Source organism: Microcaecilia unicolor, chromosome 13, assembly GCF_901765095.1.
Source record: "Microcaecilia unicolor chromosome 13, aMicUni1.1, whole genome shotgun sequence".
Taxonomy (NCBI): Eukaryota; Metazoa; Chordata; class Amphibia; order Gymnophiona; family Siphonopidae; genus Microcaecilia; species Microcaecilia unicolor.
The window spans coordinates 44,369,767-44,392,855 of record NC_044043.1 but is presented as its reverse complement, the minus strand read 5'-3'; the positions used below and the strand labels follow the sequence as shown (position 1 = coordinate 44,392,855).

Here is a 23,089-nt window from a genome sequence, read left to right as displayed (position 1 = left end):
TCAAAGTTCCAGTAGGAGAGCGGGGTGGGGGCTGATATCAGAAGACTGACCCTAATAGCAGCAAAAGAGGAAACATTTCAGCTCTTTACAGGCTGCTGGGCTGCATGGGGAGGAGGGGCGTGGTGAAGACTGAGATTGAGAGGTGATGTTAGCAGTAAGTACAGTGTGTGTTGTGCTCCCTCCCAGCATCGTCACCTCAGATTTTTCTCTCTTTTCTTTTTAAACCAAAATAAAAAAAACTTCTCTGTAGATCCACCAGCAGTTAACCCCTACCAGTGGGCAGCCAACAGCTTTCGGCCAGGCTCTCTTAATTGTAGCTACGCACTTGCTGGTCAGAAAGTGGAATACTCTGTGAGGGAAGGGAACAGGACCTTTCGTTTTTCACCCTGTAGAGATCTGTGAACCACAAACTTTACTCTTCTCCACTCCATCTCCTCTCCAGCCTTTCCCACTCTGCACACAGCATTTTTGGTAAGCCTTTAAAAGGTGAACAAGGACCCCTTGACTTTGAGAAGAAAAAAAAAAAGAAACTGGTCCAAAACCAATTAGAAGTGGGGACACAAGCCAGCTAACCTTTACTGACTTCAAGCAGGCTGCTGAGCACTTTATCACACCCAAACATGTAATTGCAGAACTCAGCGCGCCCTGCTTCTCTGCCCCCCAACACAACCATCTATTCCAGACTATCTCTCCATCGCCAGCCCAGGCTGATGGCTTAGATTCCAGCTCGGTGTCAGATGCTGGTTTGAAGAATATCACACCACTATCTCTCCTAACAAATGGCTTTAACTTTTCACCCAGAAGATATCTGCTCCAACTTATCACCGAGAATCATCTGCTTCCCCTTAACGCTTCCACTAAATTAAAATCTGAAGTGACTTGGAATCTGAGGCTGGTGGACAGCAGGATGAATCACTGGGGAGATGACAAAAAAATATTATCCAAGCTCCTCTGCTCCCCTCCCCATCCCACAACTCTCTGTACAAGAAAATTTACTTCATTAGAAATTCGACTGCAGTGTTTGGATCTCATTAGAAAAAGGGGCAATGACAGCATCACGGAGGACTCACTTAGGTTCATTAAATACTCCACAGTGGAGGAGTAGCCTAATGGTTAGTGCAGCGGACTGAGGTCCTGGGGAACCGGGTTCACTTCCCACTGCAAATCACTTAACTCTCCACTGCCCCAGGTAGTAACATAGAGGCATATTTTCAAAGCACTTATCCTTCCAAAGTTCCATAGAAGGTGACAGCAGAAAAAGACCTGTCCATCCAGTCTGCCCAACAAGATAAACTCATACGTGCTACTTTATATGTATACCTGACCTTGATTTGTATCTGCCATTTTCAGGGCACAGACCATAGAAGTCTGCCCAGCACTAGTCCCGCCTCCCAACCACTGGTGCTGCCACCCAATCTCTGCTAAGCTTCTTCTGCATTTTTGAATTCTGTTACCGTTGTCATCTCCACCACCTCCCTCGGGAGGGCATTCCAAGTATCCACCACTCTCTCCGTGAAAAAATACTTCCTGACATTTTTCTTGAGCCTGCCCCCCTTCAACCTCATTTCATGTCCTCTAATTCTACCGCCTTCCCGTCTCCAGAAAAGGTTTGTTTGCGGATTAATACCTTTCAAATATTTGAACGTCTGTATCATATCACCCCTGTTTCTTCTTTCTTCTATGGTATACATGCTCAGGTCAGCAACTCTCTCCTCATACGTCTTGTAACACAAATCCCATACCATTTTCGTAGCTTTTGTTTGCACTGTTTCAATCCTTAGCAAGATACAGCCTCCAAAACGGAACACAATACTCCAGGTGGGGCCTCACCAAAGACTTGCACAGGGGCATCAACACCTCCTTTCTTCTGCTGGTCACACCTCTTTCTATACAGCCTAGCAACCTTCTGGCTATGACTGTGAGCCCACTAGGGACAGAAAAAGTACCTGCATATAATGTGTACAACAGCTATAGAAATGATTATTAGTTGTAAAAGGAGTTGAAATAGAACTGACCAGAGATCCAGTTATGTAAAAGCTCCATCCTCCATGTTATGGATATTAGGGGTAATTTTAAAAGTCATTTATGTGCAACTTTCTTTAAATTAGTCACCTTATTTTCCAACTCCTCTTACCTATCTATATGTTCCATCTTTGATTATACCCTACGCAGTCTATTAAAATGTTGTATTACATATTGTGCTGACATTGTAAGTAGTATACTATGCCATACTTTGTATTATTTGAATATTTTTACTGCTGTAATTGTCTATTGCTTATGTTTTATGTATTCTTACTGTACATTGCCTTGAATGAATTCTTTCAAATAGGTGATGAATAAATCCTAATAAATAAATTTTATAAATGTGAGAAAACAGAGGTCTACTTAAAAATGGCCTGTATTAAACTTGCTCAATGTATATACATACACTATAGCCTGTGAAGAGCAGCAGCATTCCCAGGGGCAGAGTTTGAAGTCACACTCATACTTTTGGATTTTCCTAAGTATGTGTGTAGCCGATGTAAATGCATTAATGTAGATTCAACATGGCAATTTTCAAAGGGAAAGCATGCATACACTTTCCTTTTGTGTTATGCACTGAACACGTTAGGCAGCTGGATATAAAATTATCCTTGTAGAAATTTCCATGTATATGTGCCAGTCTACACGTGTAAAATGCCTTTTATAACATAAGAAAGATTTGCATGCAGTGGAGGCAGTGCATGCAAATCTCTCTCATGAATATTCATTGTGTGTATCCTAAAACCTGACTGGCTGGGGTGCCTCCAGGATCAGGTTTGGGAACCACTGCTCTATTCCTTTGGTCTTCTTTGGATTGTATTAGAGAATTTTCCTGTTTCTCCTTGGATGCAGAGCCTGAATGGGGCATTTATCGTGCAGCTAGCTACAAAAACTGGCTAACGTGAACCACGCTAAGGTTTTTTGCAGTAGTTTTGCCTGTTATCACATTATAAACCGAATATTAATGAATTTCTGATTTTTCTCTCTCTGAGAAGTTCCGAGAGAAGAGGACATTTCTCTGGTAAGTGAACGCTATTTTGCTTTGTGCTTTGGGAACTTAAAGATTGGGTCTTAAAGGAGGAATTGTAGGTTAGTGTTAGGCAAAATAAAAATATAAAAAGCAAATTTTATCAACTAATCTCCATAGTCTTTTCCACTTAGTTTTAAAAACTGTATCACAGCATTAACAGATAGAATCTAGCAGGCACTGCAGGATCTAGTTTAGTATTAAGGGGGAATAAAAAGAGAGAGAGAGAGAGAGAGAGGGAAAAGCAAGAAGAACCTAGTTTAGTATTTAGGGGGGAATAAAAAGAGAGAGAGAGAGAGAGAGAGAGGGAAAAGCAAGAAGAACCTAGTTTAGTATTTAGGGGGGAATAAAAAGAGAGAGAGTTAGAGAGAGAGAAAAGCAAGCATCATTAAGTAGTTGCCATGGAGGGGAATAATCGAACGGGGGCGCCCATCTCTAAGGACAGCCCCTAAAGGGGCGGGGCAACCCGTATTATCGAAACAAGATGGACATCCATCTTTCATTTCGATAATACAGTCGGGGACGCCCAAATCATGAAATTTAGGTCAACCTTACAGATGGCCGTCCCCTGTTTTTGGCGATAATGGAAAGCAAGGATGCCCATCTCAGAAACGACCAAATCCAAGCCATTTGGTCGTAGGAAAAGCCAGCATTCATAGTGCACTGGTCCCACTAACTGAATGGAAAAAGCCCTTCCCAATCCGGAAAGGAACGGGCATGCATGAAGGAAATTGCATGCAAATGAGCTGCTCACTGTTAGCTCATTTGCACAAGATTTCCTTCCTAAGGAGGGGAAGCGACAGCAGTTGAGGACGTCCAAAATGTGGATGTTTCTGTGAGAAGGACGTCCATGCCTTTGCTATGCCTCTGACACCCTCTTTATTTATTTATTTATTTGGATTTTGGATCACAAGTAGCAGAAGTGGGATTTGAACTGGCCTCCTCTAGATTGCAAGACCAGTGCTCTAACTACTAGGCCACTCCTCCACTCCCTTGAAATTTGGCCGTCCCTGTGGGGGGCAATTGAGGACGTCCAAAATGTTTGAATGAAGGACGTCCACGCCTTCATTATGCCTCCACTGACACTCACATACCTCCCGCCCCCAGGGACCTGCATACTGCCCCCCCCCCCCCCCACAGGGATGGCCAAATTTCAAGGAAGTGGAGTGGAGGAGTGGCCTAGTGGTTAGAGCACTGGTCCTGCAATCCATAGGTGGCCGGTTCAAATCCCACTGCTGCTACTTGTGATCCAAAATCCAAATAAATAAATAAAGAGGGTGTTGGAGGCATAGCAAAGGCATGAATGTCCTTCTCACAGAAACATCCACATTTTGGACGTCCTCTACTGCCATTGCAGGGACGGAGGCATTGCGAAGGACATACTCTAAAAAAAAAAAAAAAAAAAGACAAAAGTTTTTGAAGTTGTTTTTTTCGGAGTGGGAGATGGTTAGTGACCACTGGGGAAGTCAGGGGAGGTCATCCCCGATTCCCTCTGGTGGTCACCTGGTCAGTTCGGGCACCTTTTTGATGCCTGGTCGTGAAAAAAAATGGACCAAGTAAAGTCGTCCAAATACTCATGAGGGACGCTCTTCTTTTTTCCATTATCGGCCAAGGACGCCCATCTGTTAACCACACTCCCGTCCCGCCTTCGGTACACTGCCAACATGCCCCCTTGAACTTTGGTTGTCCCCGCGACGGAAAGCAGTTGAGGACGCCCAAAATCAGCTTTCGATTATGTCGATTTGGGCGACCTTAGGAGAAGGACGCCCATCTCCCGATTTGTGTCGGAAGATGGGCGCCCTTCTCCTTCGAAAATAAGCAGGATAGTGTACAAACCCTTTCCCCATAGTTTTAAACTGAAATTTTCTCTAGAAATAGGCATTTTTCCCATAGTTTTAAACTGAAACCTTTTCTAGAAGTAGAAACTAAACAGCCAAAAATTCTTGTTCTAAAAGGCAGTTATTTTCTGTTCCTTGGCTGCTGGAGAGGTAGCTCATCCAGGGACCTCAATTAAGTGTTAATTAAGGTGTGGGGAAGTAGAATACTTGCATCAGTAGCTGAATCAGCTTCGAAGAGCCTGTTTAAAAAAGGCCCCTTAGATTCAAAACTATATAAAGAAGAAAGGCCCCACTGAACTTTCTTTCTAAGAAGTTCCGAAAGAAGAGGACATTTCTCTGGTAAGTGAACGCTATTTTGCTTTGTGCTTTCAGAACTTAAAGATTGGGGTTTAAAGGAGGAATTGTAAGTTAGTGTTAGGCAAAATAAAAATATAAAAAGCAAATTTTATCAACTAATCTCCATAGTTTTTTCCACTTAGTTTTAAAAACTTTGTACCACAGCATTAACAGATAGAATCTAGCAGGCACTGCAGGATCTAGGTTAGAGAAACAGGCAGCCTACAGCAGTGGGAGATACACGAGGGGAGGAAGGAGGGGGAGGGACCTGGGAACCCCCGAGTGTGACACTCCTCAGAATAGCAGAAACATCGGAGCACAGAAAAATAACAACTCTCCTGAAATTTCCCAGAAAAAAGAAATATAAAGAGGGTTTTATCAAACTACTTATAAATGTTTAAGATAAAGAAAGAGAGGAGACTAAGGGCTCACCTCCTTCCACCTGCTGGAGACTGAGATTACTGATTATGGGTCACATGGCCATGGTTCTTATTGGCTCCCAGAGTCAGAGTTTCTCAGTCTCCACCTGCTGGAAGGAGTACTCAACCCATCAGTCCAATCCTGGGCCGGTCCAGAGGGACTAAAGGAAAGCAAATTAGCAGGTAAGGTCTAATTTCTCCTTTCTGATGAAAACTGAACTAGTACAAGACAATAGTGCTATTAACCATTTTCTCCCCATCCCCCCCCCCCCAATTAGTTGAGTGCAAGTAATATATGTGTTACTGAACATTATTATTTTAAAGCTTACATAAAAAAACCAGCTTGAACAAGAGACACCGCTGTTAACTATTAGCTCCTCGGACCCAGATCCAAAACTATTATCACTCTTATGAATAAATCCCCCCTCCCTCTCTCAGATCACCCCACCCTGCCTCCGTTCTATATGACCATACTAATAATTTGTCCCCTTCCTCATCTATCCCCTGTTCCCCTTTAGTCTCTCTTCCCCCCAGGTCCTCCCCCCTCCTCCCTCCCTTCTATTAACCCATTTTAATATCCCATTATGAGTCCCCAAACCCTACAACACTGAGTGACTCTGCAAAACAAGGCCTACCAGTCCTATATGTTATTAATAAGAAGGCTGCGACCCTGTGGACTCAATATTTGCAGATAAGGATTCCAAACCTTCAAAAATAATTGGTTATGTTTGTGGGAATCTCTAGCCTCTTTAGCCTCCCAACTGGCCAGCATATGCGCCTGGTTTTGCCAGTGCCAAAATGCCAGAGGGTCTGAGGATGTCCAATATTGCAAAATTACTTTTTTGGCTACCAAGCTAAGCTTACGGCATAAAAAAATACTATCTTTAGCAAGGGGCCTAAACGTGCCCGGCTTATCTAATAGTAGTTGTTCCACTGTCCCTTGGATGTTGCAAGCCAATATGTGCGATAAGAAGTCCTTGATCCGTCCCCAAAAACATTTTAGAACACAGCCAGATAGCATGAGAATATGTTTGTCTCTGTTGGTTACATTTAGGGCAATCCGACTCCCCCCCCCCCCCCCCCCCACCCACCATGTGTGCAAGGTGCACTTTCGTCCAGTAAGCACGAAGTATTACCCGATATCCACATTCTCTAAGCCTTGCCTCTGTAGAGAGCAAGAAGATTCCCCGTAGCGTAGCAGCGACATCCCAGTCTCCCAATGACACCCCCAGATCCTCCTCCCATCTAGCTTAGCAATATTATCTAAAGAAAAATATAACTGAATTACTCTCAGTAACTCACGTTAAGGGAAGAGAAAAGTAACAGAACCAAAGACTAAAACACAAAAAAATAAAGCTTACTTTTCTCTATAGAACAAGCTCCTCTTGTATAGAATTACCCTCCACATGGCTGTCTGATCACTGAGTTAGACAGGAAGGAACCTAATACATGTGCGACATAAGCTTCTGATTGTGCACCAATAGAGGAGCCTCAAGCAGGGGACATTTAACAGACTATGAGCGACCCACCCTAAACCTGTCCCGATGACCCACGTTTTCAGGATATCCATAATGAATGTGATTAGATTGTAACCCTGGCATATACTAATTTGTTTTATATGTATTCACTGTGGATATCTTGACAATCTGACTGGCTATGAGACCCACGACAGGTTTGTAAGCCCTGCTTTGGATTGATGTTTTCCACACCTGTCCTGGAGGTACACCTAACTAAGCTGGTTTTCAGGATATCCATCATGGATATGTGTGTGATAAACGTAAACAGACTGAATATTCAATGTGTGCAAATTTAAATCATGCATAATCACTGTGGTAATCCTGAAAACCTGAACGACTAGCTAAGTCTTCAGGACAGGGCTGGGAAACCCTTCTATAGACGCTGTCATTTTATCAGGTCAAACCTGACAGGATGAGTCAATCCTTATTTCATCCTAGTGCACATATGGACTTCCACTTCCTATTTCACTAGGACTAGAAGCCCACGCGAACAATGAGACAATCAGGACTAGATCAGACTACCAAGCTCAGCTGGCATCAGGTGACAGAGAAACAAAAAACCCTGTCTAGATACAACATTTAGGTTACTTACTTAAGGAGGCTGAACCTACATGTCAGTACAACAACAAAAGCAAGAAACACAGAATTAGAAAATCTCATACTATACGTACTTGGGTGAGGACGTCCAGCTAGCATCCAACGAGGATCATAGGGAGCCTTGGTAGGAACAAACTCAATGACTCTATCAATGGGGTCCTTTGCAGACAGGATAGGGACGGGGCTGGAGACGCACTTTAAAGACAATAAAACAAACCTAGAAGAAAACGCTCCTTGACAAGGGTTCCCCCAAAAGTCAGCACCTTGCTTCTTGCTAGTACATTGGGTGTGATGGGAACATTCCCAGCTATTCTGATGCTGCTTGAGATGCTTCTGTTGGGCAATATCATGGACACTTCCCATGTCAGCCAATATGATAGAGATCAATATTCCATAGCTCTTATCAGCAGCCACTACAGAGGTAATTTTAGAAAGGATTTTCACACTTATATGCCCTTTCATGCATCTGGAGGGTCTCTTATAATATTACCTTAGGAACAGAAATACATTTGGCACAATCGGGCATGTACTTGTATGGAGAAATTAGGTCATACCTAATAATTTTCTTTCCATTAATCCTTCCCAATATTCCAGAACCTGTGGGAAAGTTGTGTCCATCAACCAGCAGGTGGAGATACTGAAAAATTACTGAAAAATGAGCTGAGACTATCTCTCTTGGCATCCAGTTCAGCTCCTCAGTATTTACGTAGACAAGCAGTAAGGATAATACTCAGAATAAAAACCTTAAACAACTCGCTAACCTAATACTAACCAGAAGAGCAAGCATGTGTGGACCTCTCTTATCCCTGCACAATTTGTAGAGAACAAAAGATATGCATGAATCACCATGCAAGGTGACAATCATTGTTTTGTCCATTACTTTGCACTGACTAAACATCTCAGAAACTCAGGCGGGTCTTTGGAATAGTGGGAAGGACTAATGGAAACAAAAAGAGCAGTGTGTTAGAGCACTACTGAGCAGAGTGTGTTGCCTGATGTTCAACTGCTCTCCTTTCATCCTTGTGATCAGCATCAAGCCAGGGGTGCAGCTGTGGGTAGGGTTACCATATTTTCTCCTCTCAAAAAGAGGACACATGTCCCGCCCCCCACCCCACCCCCTGTAACATATTCCCCTCCCCCCGGGTTGCATAGTCCCCTCCCCTGCCCCTCCGTCATCTCCCCTCCCCTTACTTACTATCTACTGCCCTGGTGGTCTAGTGACCTCTTCGGGGCAGGAAAGAGCCCCCTCTTTCCTGCCTGGAGCTCTGTCCTTGCCCTGCATCCTGTTGCTGTGACGGTCTCAGGATTCAAAATGGCCACCGAGAGTTGAAGTCTTGTGAGGCCGCTTCAACTCTCGGCGGCCATTTTGAATCCCGAGACCTCACAGCAACAGGATGCAGGGCAAGGGCAGCGCTCTGGGCAGGAAAGAGGGGGCTCTTTCCTGCCCCGAAGAGGTCACTAGACCACCAGGGTAGTAGATAGTAAGTAAGGGAAGAGGAGGCTAGGATAGGCCCGCCGCCCGCCCGCCCGTTTGTCCAGAAATCCAGACAAACAGTTGGACTGGAAAAACCCGTCCGGACGCCCGGACATGTCCTCAAAAAGAGGACATATCCGGGTAAATCTGGACATATGGTAACCTTAGCTGTGGGGGCAGGGGTAAGGAGGATGTGTGTGCATGGAGCAGCCAACACGTTTCTCCCTTCCCTTCCTCCTCACCACGGGTGTCACTTACTCTTTCCTGCAGCGATTCACAGTCACAGGCTGATTCCATGGCCTTCATTTTGCCGAGTCCTGCTTTCTGTACTGCAACTTTCTGTTTTGACTCTAAACAGGAAGTTCCAGTAGAGAGGGCGAGACGCAACAGGAGGAAGAACATGGAGTCGGCCTGTGACTATGATCGCTGCCAGCTGCAGCAAAATGTAAGTGATGCCCAGGGAGAGGAGGACGGGAATGAAGGAAAGGATTTTTTTTTACTGTGGGAACAAGGCTTTTTATCGTTCCCACGGGGCAGTAAAAAGTTTTATTCCTGCACCCGCGGCGATTCTAGTTAGGGCGTGGCCCTTACTGCGGATTTACTGCAGTTTACTGTGGTAACCATAACCGTGTCATTCTATAGTTAGGATCCCTCCCCTGCACCAAGTAGAACTTGCAGCCCTCCAAGCGGTTCTGAGTCAAACTTTAGTCGGACATAATTGTAAGCTGCTCCCCCCAAGCTCACAAGTCTCCAGATGAGAAAGAGTCAGGACTGATACTTTGTCCCACACTCTCTCCTTTCATGTTTTTTTTAAGGTTGTTGTGCTGGAAAAGAAGAGCTCCATAGGAAACAGGGGAGAGGTGAAGGGAGGGAAAAAGTAAATTCACAGGGCACCAGAGACAGGGATCTGATGATCTCCACATATGACTCTGCAGACTTAAGTCACCTGCAAAGCTCAAATGGGGACCAGTTGACCAACTGGACCAGGAGTAAATCACTCAGAGCCAAAGGCTGAAAAGTGGGTCCATCCACCTGCTGGAGATAGAAAATACTGAGGAGCTGGACTGGATGCCAAGAAAGAGAATTAAAAACTGAGCTGAAATATACCTTTCTCCACCTGCAGGTTGATGGACACAACTATCCCACAGGGTCTGGAATACTGAGAAGCCACATAATGGAAGTGACTTTAGAGTAGGCAACAGTCAGCCGCAATCCGTAAAGACATACAGATAGATTCATGCCAGCAAAAAAGATGTCTTAAGGCTCATAGCTATATGGGGAGTGGCAGAATATTGCTGGGATACTCAATACAGTTCACTAACTTGAAAGCAGCACTGAAGAGAAGAAACAGATTTCAACTCTGAAGTCACCATCTTAGAAAAAGACTAACTGTAGCATTTGAATATTGAACCAGGAGTTTTAATTCCAGGCCTTTTCTTTTATTTACATATACATTTATTTAGGGGCTCTTTTACTGAAGTGTGTTAAGTACTTAACGCATAGTTAGTACACAACACGTTAAACATTTTTGCAGTAGTCTGCCTGTTGCTGCACATTAAACTGCATATTATTATATTTTCCCTAAGGGGCTTGGCATGGGTGGGGAGTGGGCATGGAAGCATTAGCCAGCTAGAATGGTATACTTACTGTGCACTAACTAACTAGCTAACACAGTACTCCCATGTTAACTTTCAGCAGATACCTCACATTATTGATAACATTAATGTACGGCCTGCTATATAATATTTTCGGAACACCCCCAAAAGATGCAGAGTAAAATCTGCAGTTCCTGCATGGTAAAATCCCACTTTTAGCCGCAGTAACTGCAAATGTAGCAGAAGGGCCCCTTAGTTAGTTATTAGAGAGGGTCTTACTAAAGGAAAAACTAGAAAAGAGGCCAGCGTTTATACCTTCAGAGGGCAGAAGAAAACCTCTGAGTGCCAATGTCCTACTGCAAGTGTTTGACTTCTCTGAGGTTTAGAGCAGACGCTGTTAAAAGTAGGTTGAAGGATCGATTCACTTTCAGCAAAAAGACGTGGCGAAGTCAACTTTCAACCAAGTGATTTCCAAACGTGCCCTAGTGACTCCTACAGTCTGTCAGGTTTTCAACATCTCCACTATGAAAATGCACCAGATAGAATTTGTGGAGGGAATTTTCGATATGATGTCTAAGTCAGACTTTAGACGTTTTGCGCTAAACGTCCAAAATCCAAATAGGAAATATGGCCATTTTTTGAAACTGCAAAACATGTTCTTTTTTTTTTTTTTTTTGAAAATACTGTTTGTAACAAGGTTTTGTGCTTTGTGCGTTTATCTTTTTAGGTCATTTAAAAAAACAAACAAACCACACAAGTGAAAAACGTAGAAAATCAAGCCATTGGGATGTAAGCAGAGCCAGCATTTTTAGCAGACTGGTCCCTCAGACATCCCAGGAGAGCAATGGAGCACCCTAGGGGGCACTGCTGTGGATGTCATATAAATGTTCCCAGATACACATCTCACTGTTGCTCCCTTATCTTGTCTGCTGAGCGCTCTAAAACCCACCCAAAACCCAATACCCCCAACTGTACACCACTACAATAGCCCTTATTGGTGAAGGGGGGCACCTATATGTGGGTACAGTGGGTTTCTGGTGAGTTTTGAAGAGCTCACAGGTTCCACAACACGTGTAACAGGTAGGGGGAGGTATGAGCTTTAGTCCACCTGTCTACAGTGCACTGCACCCACTATTAAACTACTCCAGGGACCTGCATGCTGATCTAACGGACCTGGCTATAACATCTGAGGCTGTCATAGAGGCTGGTTAGTACTATTTTTATTCACATTTTTGAGGGGTGGGATGGGGTCAGTGACCACTGGAGAAGTAAGGAGGAGGGACATCCCTGATTCGCTACAGTGGTCATCTGGTCATTTAGGGCACTTTTTTGTGCCTTATTTGTTATAAAAACAGGTCTAGACCAATGTGTTTAGATTTTTACCCTGAACGTTTTTATTTTGTTCCATTATGGCTGTAAAATGTCTAGGTGTTGGGAACGCTCTAAGCCCACCCTAATCCCGTTTTCAAAATGCCCCTAATATGCCCCCTTGTGATTTGGATGCACTGCAGACCAATTGCAGAGAGACGTTTGAAAAACAGGTTTTGAAAATACCAATTTGGACGTTTTGAGAAGAAATTCGTCCAAATGGTGCTTTATGACACTTTTTGGACATTTTTTTCTCTTTTGAAAATGAGCTTCATAGTATCTCCATGGAGAACCTACTATAAATAAACTCATCCCATGATTATTTACTGTGGCTAAATTGAAAACTCAACGGGCTGTAAGAGTCACAAGGAGAAGTTTGGGGACCACTGTTTCAATCATTTTCTATTCATTTAGTGCTCCATCACTGATGACCCTACTTAGCCAATAATCCTAAAAGAAACTCAAGTGTACAGCAGCTGGTGTGAGAACTGACCTTGGGCATGTAGGAGAGCCAGTGCAGGATGGTATATACCCCTTCAAAGTCATCATGTACCGTGCAGTGTGTCACCCCGTTGTTGTGCATAATCTGAATTCCTCCAAGCTGATTGTTTGAGGTGTATACTTCTCGTCCCAGAACCTTCCAAGAGACCAAAAAACAGATACAAATTACCACTGAGTGGCAAGCATGCCATCATTATTCCTGTCTTAGCATGGCTTCAGAAAACAGCAAGGCAAACGATCTGCAAAATCCAACGTGGAAAATGAGCAAGCAGATCAGTATAATATCCAAAATATTTTATTAAAGATACCGTATGTTAGACAGTTGCCCGTCACAGGCCGTGTTTCGCCCAAAGAAGGGCTGCGTCAGGGGCTAGTCTGTATCTTTATGAATAAGAACAATTACAAATTGCATATCAGGACAAGGAAAAATAAAAAATAAAAAAACCAGCACAAACAGCGTGTCCTTTAGTGTTTCCAAATCACCAGTGAGTAGTCTGCTACAAAAGCGGCTAGCGCGTGAGACCTTACCGCTAAGTCAACAGGTGGCGGTAAGGTCTCACTGTGAAAATGGACGTGCACTGGTTTTAATTTTGCTGCACGTTGTGAGAAGGAAGAGGCTGTCCTACCCTGGTTAGGCCCCTAGAGGGCGCTGTTCCCCTAAAATGTCCAGGGAGAAGGGCTGGGTGAGTCACTAAAGGGGTGTATAGCAGGAGGTCGCTAGGACCGAGGAGAATCCTGGGGATAGAAACAGGTGCAGCAGATTATGGGCTGGGTCCTGTTTGGCCATTAACCACTTAATACCCCACCTGAGTTGTGAGGGGGGGAGGAGAGCTAGCTGCTGAAGAGGAGAGCTGGTAACTGAAGCAGGAGGATTCCCCATGAGAAGTACTGGCTGTGCCCTAAAGACTGTGTGTCTAGAATAAGAACTGTGTGTTCAAAGAGGTACTGTGTGTCCAGGATGAAAAGACTGGGTGTCTAGAACAGTGAAGAGGGACTGTGTGTCCAAGATAAAAAAGACTGTGTGTCTAGAGCTGTGTGCTATGAAGAGGGACTGTGTGTCCAAGATGAAAAGACTAGGTGTCTAGAGCTGGGTGCTACAAGGAGGGACTGTGTGTCCAGGACTGAGTACTGAGCCCAAATGTCTGTGTGAGAGGGCTCAGGGTGAAGAAATCTGTTGGGTTTGAACTGTGCAAGAAGAAGTGTTTTAAGCTAAAAGAAGTGTGCCCCCAGAGGCGGGAATAAAGATTTGTATGAGAAAAAATCCTGTGGATGAGACCTGAATATGTTTGCCTTTTTGAGAAACAGGTCACCCCGAGTAAAAAGGGGTACTAGACTAATCTGCATAAAATCTGCATACTGAGAACCAGCTCACCCTGAGTGAAAGAGGGACCTGGGATCCTGAGGTGAGAGCTTCATCATCACAGTAGCCTCATCATTTTCACAACGTCCATTTTCTGACACACACAAAAAATGCCTTTTTTCCAGGCGCACTGAACAAATGGACCTACATGCGTCCAAAACACGCACCTACAACAACGCAGGCCACTTTTAGGCGCACCTTAGTAAAAGGGACCCTCAAAGCAGTGTACAGAAAGAATAAGTCAAGCATAAGCAATAGATAATTACAGCAGTAAAAATATTCAAATAACAATACAATGTATGGCGTGAAGGGGCATAATCGAAAGGTGCGCCCAAGTTTTCCTGAGGGTGTCCTCACAGGAGGTCCCGGCGAAGGGGCGGGGAAACCCGTATTATCAAAACAAGATAGGCGTCCATCTTTCGTTTCAATAATACGGTCAGGGACGCCCAAATCGCAAAATTTAGGTTGACCTTAGAGATGGTCGTCCTTAGAGATGGTCATCCTCGATTTTTGGCGATAATGGAAACCAAGGACGCCCATCTCAGAAACGACCAAATCCAAGTCCTTTGGTCGTGGGAGGAGCCAGCATTCGTAGTGCACTGGTCCCCCTCACATGCCAAGACACCAACCGGGCACCCTAGGGGGCACTGCAGTGGACTTCAGAAATTGCTCCCAGGTGCATAGCTCCCTAACCTTGTGTGCTGAGCCCCCCAAAACCCACTCTCCACAACTTTACACCACTACCATAGCCCTTACGGGTGAAGGGGGGCACCTAGATGTGGGTACAGTGGGTTTATGGTGGGTTTTGAAGGGCTCACATTTACCACCACAATTGTAACAGGTGGGGGGGGGGGGGGGCCTGGGTCCGCCTGCCTGAAGTGCACTGCACCCACTAAAACTGCTCCAGGGAACTGCTTACTGCTGTCATGGAGCTGGGTATGATATTTGAGGCTGGCATAGAGGCTGGAAAAACATATTTTAAAAAAATTTTTTTTGAGGGTGGGAGGGGGTTAGTGACCAATGGGGGAGTAAGGGGAGGTCATCCCCGATTCCCTCCTGTGGTCATTTAGGGCACATTTTTGTGGCTTGGTCGTAAGAAAAAAAAGGACCAGGTAGAGTTGTCAAAGTGTTCGTCAGGGATGCCCTTCTTTTTTCCATTATCGGTCGAGGACACCCATGTGTTAGGAACGCCCCCCGTCCCGCCTTTGATATGCCTCCAACATGCCCCCGTGAACTTTGGTTGTCCCCACGATGGAAAGCAGTTGAGGACGCCCAAAATCGGCTTTCGATTATGCAGATTTGGGCGACCCTGTGAGAAGGACGCCCATCTTGCGATTTGTGTCGAAAGATGGGCGCCCTTCTCTTTCAAAAATAAGCCTGATAGTATTCTACTTACAATGTCAACAAAATATGTAATAAAACATTTTAATAAACAGTATAGGGTATAAACAAAGATGAAACATATGAGAAAAGAGAGAGTAACAGGAGTAAGAAATAAGGTGACTAATTTAACAAAGTTGAACATGAGGTCAGAAAGGTGCTTGATTATCAGCTTAGTTAGGGCCAATTAAAAGTAACCATAACCTGCAAAACATCCTGTTTACCTCAGGGCTACTACAGTTCTTAGGCCTCTACACCTTGCTCATAGATGTCCCGCTTGGGAATGGCATCTGCAAAATGCTTGAACTGGCAATAAGCCACTCATGTGATGGGACAAATTTTCACATATTCAGGGTAATTCCCTAACGCGGGCGCCTGAATTTAAGCACCACATCTGCATGTAAATCATTAGAATACCATCATATACGCACATATGTGTGCCGATAAGCCACTTAAGCAGTATTCTAGAATTACACCTATTTGGGAGGGTGCACACATGAGTGGGGTCTGGGCGGAGGGTAGGTGGGGTGGAAAGTTGCACACATATCTCTGGAATATAGGAGCACACGCTTACACCAGTTCTGTGGCGGCTTAAGTGCTCACACCTAAGCACATACCTACCTGTTTATGCTAGCATTATACAAAGGAAAGTAGGTGCCTACTCTCCTTTATAGAATATGCCCCAATCAGGCACTCGCTGGACACCTATATGCAAACGCACAGTTATAGAATCCTCTCCCCACCCCCTGGGCCTAATTTTATAACAGGATGCCTACGTGAGATGACCAAAAAAGTGCCAGTTTTATAAAGGCAACACAGGCACCCAGAAACACCCTAATGCAAATGTCAATGCACATATTTATACCTGCTCCTAGGTGTACATGTGTGTTTAAGAATATACTTACATATTTTATAAAATACATATGTACATCAAGCCACACCTGGTCTGCCCAAACTATGCTCCCATGAACTCTTACATATAAGGCATGTTGTTGGTACACATACACGTGCATGCATATAGAGCAGGCAATTTTATTAAAGGCTCTTTTCACAAGTAAAACATAGGCAACGCCTTATAAAATTACCCCCCAAATAGGTGATTTTAATAAAAGGCAGCCTATATTAAGAAGCTGATCCCAAAAAATGACATTTGTTTTAGTTTTTTTTTTTTACATCCCCTGATGATGCAGCCGCCTGCGACAATCACAGACACAGCCTATTTAGGAGTGGAATCTGTTTCCTGTCCCTTCTTCCGTTTTTCATTTCATCCTCACAAGTCTCAATATTTTTGGTTCCATCACAAAAGTCTGTCAGACTTATAAGACCCTTTCAACCAAGAAGAGATGCAGGGCCTAGCTGGCCCCAAGTGCTCTCCATCCTATCTGTTTCCAAAACTTCCCAACATCACATATAGACATCACCGGAGTACAAGTCCTGATTCATCAATTACAGTTCCCAGAATCACTTTTATCTCACTCTATCTAAATAACATTGCTGTTACCCAATAAATGGCATCGCTGTTACTACACTCAGCATCACTGGGACTTATGCCATCATTTAACCCATAGGTTCTCTGCTTTCCAAGATCAATAAAAGAATAAAAAAAATAAAAAAAAACACTTACTACAATTCTTTCCAAAATGGTACAGAAAGAAGTTCTTTTTAATTATGAAATGCAGCAAGATTTCACTTTGTAGTGGTCAAATATACTAAGGTAACAGGCTCCCATGCCAGGGGTACAGCTTCTTTGTACAGAAACCAGAGGGTGGGGTGGCGACTTCTCTTGCCCAGCACAGAACTGGCAGCCACTGACCCAGGGTGGCTGATAAGAGAGACAGGGGGATGCTCATTGATGGAGAGTAGAGCACTGGATGTACAAACCTAGGCCACCACCAGCTTTTGTCTCCTCTTGCTGCCTTGTTCTATTTGGCATTCCTCATTTCTCCTGCTGTCTCTTTCCATTTGATACACCTAGCTCCCGGGTCACTCTGCTTTCTGCTCTGCTGAACTCACATCACTATTAACACCTCTACCATAGCAAGTTTAACCCATCAAAGAAGGTGCTCCTCATCATGAAATAAACTCTAGCACAGGCTGCTCGATGCCCTGATGGAATCAGAGGAGGATTATATGGTCATTACATTTATCCTTTCAAAAGAAAGAACACAGAGAACCAGTGATGCATCCAGCACAGTGGGAGGGAGGAGAAGGGTGCAAAAATGTTGGGCTTAGAAAAAAAAAAAAGGATGCTCGTTGGACATCATTTTTTCCTAATTTCCGATGTCATCCATGCAACGAATTTATGTCTAAACATTCAGGGACAGCACATGCTAACCTCAAACCCAGCCACCAATTAAAAGAGTAGGGTTGTTTTTTCATTAAAAATTTTAATCACAATCAATCATGTGATTAAAAAATGTAATCGCAATTAATTGCACAATTAAAGGTATTTATTTATTTCCTACTGCAGCTTCTTGTGACTCTCAGCAACTCATTTAACCCTCCATTGCTCCAGGTACAAAACAAGTACCTGCGACTGTAATCACAGAAAGGCAGTATATCAAATCCCATCCCCCTTCCCTTAAGGACTAATAGTAATCGCCCTCCCTCCCACACCCAGATCCAACATCTCTCCCTTCCCTCCCTCTCCTATTCCCTCAAGTCCATTATCTTTCTTTCTTTCCTGGCGTCCATTACCTCATTCTTTTCACTTCTTCTCTCCCATTATCCAGCACCTGTCCCTCTCTCCCCTCCACCCCCATAAGCAGTGACACAAACTCGGTGCTGAGCAGCACCAGGCTCTTCTCGCGGCTGTGGGAGCTCTCTGCCTCGGCCATAACTTCCACTGGTGGCCACTCCAGTTCTGCTCGTGGGTCTGCAGCTCACTCCCCTCACCCACCCGAGATTCGACATCTGCCACCCCTTCATCCCCCCACCCCACCCCACTGGTCTACCTTAAAAGGTAGTCATCCGTTGGTTCCCAGCAGCGGCAGCAGTGTACATATGCTGCCTTCAGCCTGCTCCAATCTTTCCAGCTGGCTTGTCCTGCCTCCTCTGACATTACTTCCTGTTTCTACATTGGCAGGATGGATCAGAGGAAAAGCTTCGGACCAGGCTGCAGGCAGCGTATGTTGAATGTTGCCTCTGCCAGGGACCAACACAAGACCTCCTTTTAAGCACAGGGGGATGATATTCAATTGTGGTGGGGAGAAATGCTGGGTGGCGTCAAGGACAGGGGTTGGGAGTGGAAGAGAGCAGAAGAGATGTTTGAAGGAGACAGGAGACACTGCAGTGTAATTAATTTTTTAAATCATGGTTATTAATGGATTGGTTAACCACAATTAACCTGCAGCTCTAGTTTAATGCACCTGTTTGTTCATTTTCTCTTGATGTGTGTAAGCTGATGGTTCAAATAAAGGACTTCTAAAAATTAAAAATAGTAAATAATCTTTACAAATCTTCTTTATTGTTCCGTTTCATTTCTGAGGAGACATTAGCTCAAAAAGGTTTGGGGGATTTGGGTAGGGAAGGGTTTTTGGATTTAGATCACACCTTTTTCAGCTCCCAAAAAGAGGACTGCTTCTCTCAATCTGAGGTGAGTTGATTCAAAGCTATTCTCTAATTTCCAACCCATGCAGAGTTCCTTGAAGTTTATTCAAACAAGAGACTGAAGCAGTTAGGCCAGAAAGCTTCCCGCAACAGACTGAAGAGGGCCTTACGAAGAAAGCCGCCATGCCAGGTCGGAGGAAAAGCACCACCAGCCAGGTCAAAGTCAACCTATCCTTGATGGTATTTTTTCAACACAGGTTCTCTGGCTTCTGCTTGGTGTTGTCTGAGCAGTGATATCCTCCAGCTGAAGAACCTCAATTAGCAATTGAAAATATCAGATGTACGATTTAATAGTCTACTGAAATCTGATTCATAAATATAATCTTCGGTTAAGAAGTCCTTACTTTTAGTGAGAAAACTGCGTGGGATTAGAGCCTGATTAGAGCCTCAGGATTTAGGCTGGTAGTACAGAGCCTGTTGATACCACAATTAGACTACTGCAATCTATTTTTGCTGGTAGCTCAAGACAGCAGCTAATTAAGTTACAACCTATCCAAAATACTGCTACCAGGCTCATTATTTCAGCCCACTCTCATGATAGAATTACACCATTTTTGAGATCTTTTGGCTTCCTGTTTCTACTAGAATTGAATTTAAAATTTGTGTTAATGCTTATAAAATCTATCTTAGTACCATTCTATATTCCTCCAGTGGGGAGGTCCGAAAGTCTAATAGGAATACTTATGTTGCCTTTTTTTCTGATCCAAAACTGTATTGTTCCAAGAGAGCCTACAATGCTTTGCTATCACATTTAACTGTACACACTTGGAATTCTCTTCCATTCTCATTAAGAAAAATCAGTTCCTACCTAAAATGTAGGAAATATTTAAGGCTCATCTTTTAACGAAATATTTGGGTTAACTGCGATCTTGATGTAATGCTTTATAATTCTCGATTTATGTTTGGTTAGATTGTAATGCGAACCGCACTGAACCTCGCAGTACGTGCGGTATACAAAATGCAATTGTATTGTATTCTCAGACATGCTGCACACATATTCATGCTGCTTCCAGTGCTGTGATGGTGCTACAATCACATACAGAGTAGCCAACAAAGTGAAGGAAACCGAACAAAACCACTACAATAGTCACAGATGTGATAAGAGTCAGTAGAGCTGAAGGCGGATCTTCCAACAAACACTCATGCATATTGGAGGTCACAGATTATGTTTACTTGATAAGTAGCTAAGACTCCCTCTCTCCCCTCCACCCCCACGAGCACTGACACAAACTTGGTGGTGAGCAGCACCAGGCTCTTCTCGCGGCTGCTGGAACTCACTGCCTTGGCCATAGCTTCCACTGGTGGCCCCTCCAGTTCTGCTCATGGGTCTGCAAGCTCACTCCCCTCACCCACCCGAGATTCGGCACCTGCCACTCCTTCATCCCCACTCCCACTCCACTGGTATACCTTAAAAGGTAGTCATCTGTTGGTTCCCAGCAACGGCAGCATTGTACATATGCAGACTGCTCCAATCTTTCCCTCTGGCCCATCCTGCCTCCTCTGGGACCATGTTTACTATTGCCAAAATCATTACATCACCTTTTGCGTAATAACATTTTTCTATTGCATATTGTTTAAACACGTCAAATATAGATAAGCATATTCTTCGATTGTCTGTTTGACCTTTCACTATTTTTTTTCACTTTGACAACACAGCATTAGATTGTTCACAGTGAGGCATATTTTCAAAGCACTTTGGGAGGCTAAGTTCCATATGTTTCTATGGAACTTTGGGAGGCTAAGTGCTTTGAAAATAAGCCTCTCTGTATCCACAGAAGAACTAATTATTGTTATTTTATACATTAGCAGGTTAGTAGATTTACGTCTATTTTTTCCACTTATTGGACATATACATCTGATGGCACTGACTTTGCTATATGTTTTGACCACCACGCATTTACATCTGTGAATTTTTTTAACAACGGATTTGTGTTCGGATTTTAATATTCATTGTTAAAATATGTTTTATGAGTCAGGTTTGTGGTTACGCTCACCCTAATAAAATGGTCTGGAGTCATAAGACACAGGCCGTCAGTGTCATGTTTTCAAAAATAAGGATTACTTGGATGATTGGTAGTGGGATGGTAACGAAACTGGGATCAAAAATTCCTTTTGCCTTATACTTAATGGCGCTCTGTTTATTGTTCTCTTATCCTTACTTTACTGTGTTGTATCTGACTGTTGATCTTACCTATTATTATTGTTTAGGTGACTGTTGTATGGTGTTCTTTTGATCCCGAATAAAAACCATTAAAACATAAATGTTTTATGATATTTGCATGTTTTTTGTATATTCTGATTTTGTGATTTATTTATTTATTTGTTACATTTGTATCCCACGTTTTCCCACCTATTTGCAGGCTCAATGTGGCTTACATAATTCCAGAGAGACGTTTGCTGACTCCGGTGTGAACAAATACAAAGTGATGATATGGAGTGGTCACATTAAGGAATTATAAAGCGTAAGAGTTGCGGTATGTCCATTGTGCACTTTAGTTTTGCAGTGTTGCAGAGTTCAGGCATTTAAGTCGGGTCGGTAGGATAAGCCTATTGAAACAGGTTAGTTTTAAGCAATTTCCGGAAATATAGGTGGTCGTATGTTGTTTTCAAGGCTTTTGATAGTGCATTCCATAGATGTGTGCATATGTAGGATTTCGATTTTGATCCTCTGTATTTAAATACAATATGATTCCATATGAAATCCAATTTCTATGTATGCATATTGATATTTATATTGATATGTATATTCATTTTAATTAGTTTTAGTCCCCAGAGACAGGCCCTTGTGCCACAACAACGTCCCAAGTTGGGTCTTAGCTACTCATCAAATGAACATATTCTGAGACCTCCGCTGTGAATGAGTATTTGTTGGAAGATCCATCTGCAACCCTATTGACTCTTTTCACATCTTGCTACAATCATATGCGCATAATTACGGTACATCGTTAAAGTAGAGGCCTGGTGCTGTTCTTATTTATGTGACTGCACGAACAGAACTTGATTAAGACCAAAGACCCAAACGAGATGTTACCTCCCTCACTTTATAACTTTAGCATACAAAGACATTCTTATTCAGGGATGCCTATGACATGTAGTTTGAGCGGAAACTAGTGGTCCTAATTTCCTTTTGGACACCTCTTGGGGTGAACAGGAGTGCCATACCATTGATCTCTCCTTTCTGTTCTCCTGTCAATGATATATTGAGTGGAGGAGTGGCCTAGTGGTTAGAGCACCAGTCTTGCAATCCAGAGATGGCCGGTTCAAATCCCACTGCTGCTCCTTGTGATCTTGGGCAAGTCACTTAACCCTCCATTGCTTCAGATACAAACATATTGTGAGCCCTCCTGGGACAGAGAAATATCCAGAGTACCTGAATGTAACTCACCTTGAGCTACTACTGAAAAAGGTGTGAGCAAAATCTAAATAAATAAATATTTGAGATTCTACATGGATTCTACATGGTACTATTTGAGATTCTGTTGCTACTATTTGAGATTCTACATGGAATGAATGTTGCTATTCCACTTGTTTAACATGAGATATTGTTGAATGATTTATTATATATTATATATAAATTGAAGAAGATATAAGGAAGGTTAAACCAGATAATTATAGTATTTGGAGCTGCTGGTAAAAATCTGGTTGTTTGAAGATCTATATTAAAACGCTTGCCAGCTGATCAGTAGTAGACTATATATAGAATGGCATTTGAAGGCTATACTGAAGATCAAATTCAGAAACTACTGCAGCAACCTATGCTGCTGGATGAAGAAGATAGCCCCAATCCCCATGACTCTTGGATGGATCTAGAAAATTTACATAAACGATTGTTGAGAGCTGAATTACATGCGAGTACTCTGGCACAATACCTTAGAAAATCCTGGATACCTAGAGGATTACGAATAATTAAGGAACCAAAAATCTTTGCTACAGACAAGGTTTTTGTTGAAAAATGGTCAGCAATTTTGAATAAATGTAGTCGGGATCTTATGGCTTTGATTGTAGAAACAACTATTCAAGTACAAATTGATCTACGGACTGATATC

General features: G+C 43.3%; 1 protein-coding gene across 4 annotated transcripts in view; it reads right to left on the bottom strand.

The window, feature by feature from the left end:
• The window catches only part of ACACA (acetyl-CoA carboxylase alpha), a 325,016-nt gene that overhangs the window by 67,394 nt on the left and 234,533 nt on the right, over window positions 1–23,089 (bottom strand). For all 4 annotated transcript variants that reach the window (XM_030222052.1, XM_030222054.1, XM_030222053.1 and 1 more), the window contains 2 exons: window positions 12,687–12,830; window positions 7,831–7,951 (listed from right to left, as the gene is read on the bottom strand). In XM_030222052.1, coding sequence (XP_030077912.1) covers window positions 7,831–7,951; window positions 12,687–12,830 — 265 coding nt within the window. The remainder of the gene's footprint in view (window positions 1–7,830; window positions 7,952–12,686; window positions 12,831–23,089) is intronic.